This window comes from Lethenteron reissneri, chromosome 14 (genome assembly GCF_015708825.2).
Source record: "Lethenteron reissneri isolate LAM-NWPU_2019-01 chromosome 14, ASM1570882v1, whole genome shotgun sequence".
Classification (NCBI taxonomy): domain Eukaryota; kingdom Metazoa; phylum Chordata; class Hyperoartia; order Petromyzontiformes; family Petromyzontidae; genus Lethenteron; species Lethenteron reissneri.
Window position 1 is genome coordinate 3,884,158 of NC_083792.1, and position 3,356 is coordinate 3,887,513.

General features: G+C 47.9%; 1 protein-coding gene across 1 annotated transcript in view; it reads left to right on the forward strand.

Annotated features, from left to right (window-relative positions):
- Positions 1-1,857: 1,857 nt before the first annotated feature.
- LOC133342168 (spectrin beta chain, non-erythrocytic 1-like) overlaps positions 1,858-3,356 on the forward strand; it is a 35,279-nt gene continuing 33,780 nt past the window's right edge. Inside the window, exons 1-2 of the mRNA XM_061551136.1 lie at positions 1,858-1,894; positions 2,881-2,936. Of these exons, the coding sequence (XP_061407120.1) occupies positions 1,858-1,894; positions 2,881-2,936 (93 nt within the window). The remainder of the gene's footprint in view (positions 1,895-2,880; positions 2,937-3,356) is intronic.

Below are 3,356 nucleotides of genomic sequence, written 5' to 3' on the forward strand. Positions count from 1 at the left end.
TCTGCAGTATTAACAATTGGTAATTAAGAATTTAATTTGTTTTCTCTAAACAGTGTAACATTTTGGAAAAACATTTTCACGAACATTAATTGTCTCGCACAACGAGTCTATGTGCAAAATGTTAGCTCGATTGGATCACGGGAAGTGGGTTAAAAAAACGACCGAAAGGTTTGCACGGTCGTAAGCAAGCAAGAAAGCACGCAAGCACGCAAGCAAGCAAGCGAACTTAATATAAAGTATTTAAAAGGAGAGTCATTTTGCATCATACTTTACTGGCTGGAGTAGTGGTGCAGTGGTTAGCGAGCTGCACGATGAAACCCGAGCGGTCACCTGAGTTTGATTCCCAGCCAAGTCTGACAAGTGGCAAGTGATATATCTGAACAAGTTTCCGATCACTTGATACAGCTATCGTGCTGTGACAGTTCCACCTGAAGACGGAAGCTTGTGTTGCCTCCGAATCGTCGTGTTTATTTTATTTTTATTTTACTTGTATTAATTTTAGTTTTTTACCTACGTGACTTTACCGAAAAAAAACCTAAGAATAAGTTTCCGATCACCACCACTTGGCCAAACAGCGCTCACTAGACCAGTGTGGTGAAGTATGGTCCAACAACCTCCCTTGATCGTCACAGCGAGAGAGATCTCCATCGGGCAGCGGATTGACGACGGTGCTTTGAGTGATGATCTGTGGATTACAATTGAATTATCTTTACTCGATACAGCAATCGTGCTGTGACGGTTCCACCTGAAGACGGAAGCTTGTGTTGCCTCCGAAACGTCGTGATTTATTATTTTAATTTCTATTACATTTATTATTATTTGTATCATTTATTTTTTTACCTACGTGAGCTTTTCAACCTCGTTACATTTTTTTTTCCGCGTCTCATCATTCCCCCCAAGCCAACCACCTCGCCACCGCGCCTGCGAAACACAACCACGAGAGAGAGAGAACGGCAAACTGCACCCTGAGCGGTGGCTTCCTCATCCAGCCGGGGCTGAGCACAGCGGCCAAGCACTCGTCACGCCTCGTCAGGATACCAGGTCAAGACAATCTCGTTGTTCGGGAAGGGGAGGGGGGGGGGAGAATCGAGCGGGCCATTCATCCCTTCATCACACAAACCGAATGAGGACCACCTGGTAGGGATGTGAGTATGATTCAAAATTTGAAGCTTTCGTGCCTGCAAGGATTCATACTTTCAGGTTATTTCGGGTAAAGTCACGTAGGTAAAAAATGAAATTAAAATAATAAAAATAAAATAAAAATCACGTCATCAGGTGGGTGCAGCAATCTGGCTGTGACGGTCCCACCTGATGACGGAGACTTGTGTGCCTCCGAAACGTCGTGATTTTTTATTTTATTTGTATTAATTTTAATTTCATTTTTTTACCTACGTGACTTTACCGAAAGAACTAAGAGTATGTGAGTATTGGTAGTACTATGGTTAGACGTCGCCCCCCCTAGCTCCCTGCCATACCCGTTGGTGTACGGTGCTATTTCTGCAATATTTAGCTGTATTTTCTTGGATTTTCTGTTTGCACATAGTCACTTTAAGATGTTTTTCTTGTTCATGTTTTGTTTTTTTGTTTGTTGCGGTTGCACCCGATTCAAGAGCCGAATGGCTCACAGGGCTATACCTAATAATGAAACTTGAAACTTGATACCCACCTGACTTGAGGCATCCCGATGGTTCATCTGGCGATCTGTTTCCCACGGATTGCGGTGTTCTCTGCATCGCGAGGAAGAGACCTCGCTCCGGAGAGATTGTGTGGTCCCCCCCCCCACCTAACCCACGGCTGTTTCCATCACTCTTGGCCCTGTCGATGTTTCTCTAAGTCACGACTGAAAACTCCGCGTCCATGCCCGTGAAGCCACGAGCCCAGGACTCGGTGCAGGGTGTCAGTCTGCTCACCCTCATTCTGTTGTGTCTGGAAAGCACTTTGTGTTGTGTGTGTGCGTTTGTATTTACGGAGTGTTGAATGTTCACGTGTGATTTTTTTAATGAAAGGTACTGTGTGTGTATATATAATGTGTATATAAGAAAAATGATATAGAATTATAAAAAAAAATACTCGTGGAATTTTCACTGGATGTCGGAGCTGTGTAAAAGGATGGTCCTTATTCGAGTGGTGACTAATTTTATCTTAATGATACTTATAGAGCGCCTTTACCCACAGGCACATCATACAATTGTATATAGCATGATAATACTTTAAATAAGCATTGGGTTCTTCTTCTTGGTTCTTTCGTAAAGTCACGTAGAAGGGGAAATAATAAATAATAAAATAAAACATAATAAATAATTCTCACGACGTTTCGGCCACAACGCAAGCAGCCGTCCTCAGGTGAAAGAGGGTCCTCAGGTGAAGAACAGGTCTGTCGGGGAGACCAGCGGGAAGACAGCGTCTTCCCGACGGACCTGTTCTTCACCTGAGGATGGCTGCTTGCATTGTGGCCGAAACGTCGTGAGAATTATTTTATTATGTTTTTTTTCCCCCCTTCTACGTGACTTTACCGAAAGAACAAGAAGATGAATCCCTGCAGTCACGAAAGCTTTAAATCATTGGGTTCTTGTAAGGTGGTGTAGTTGTAATGCAGTAAAGCGTGACGGATTGATAAGGAGGGGCTGGGACAGGCCCGCTCGTGGTTGGGGGCGACAGAAAGCTGGTGGGGTTGAAAGGTAACGAGGCAACATCGAATTGGGAAGACAACGAGGTGGGGGGGGGGGCTGGAGGGAGAAGGGGGCCTTTTATTTTTTTAACCTTTGACGCATTAGTTTGTGCGCCTCTTCCAACAAACAACGGCAACGTTGCCATTGATTTACGCGGCGCGGTTTAACGCCAGTCGTGTTCGGGGGTCGTCTTCCCCGCGCTGTGGCACAGCGATCGAGTGTGCAGGCGGTGCCACTGCGCCGGGGACCTTGGGCTGGAGGAGCCCGGTGAGAGGGGACATTGGCGGAAGTCGTGGGAGGGGGGGGGGGTAGGAGGTGGGGGGTAAAAGTGGGGGGTAGAAGTGGGAGGTAGAAGTGGGGGTAGAGGTGGGGGGTAGAGGTGGGGGGTAGAAGTGGGGGGGGTAGAGTGGGGGGGTAGAAGTGGGTGGGGGGGTAGAGGTGGGGGGTAGAAGTGGGGGGTAAAGGTGGAGGTGTTGAGGTGGAGGGTAGAGGTGGGGGGGGTCGAGGTGGAGGGCAGAGGTGGGGGGGGTAGAGGGAGGGGTAGATGGGGGGTAGAGGTGGGGGGTAGAGGTGGGGGTAGAGGTGGGGGGTAGAAGTGGGGGTAGCGGTGGGGGGGTAGAGGGGGGGTAGAGGTGGGGGGTAGAGGTGGGGGGTAGAGTTGGGAGGCGAATCTTGCCCCTAGGCCCG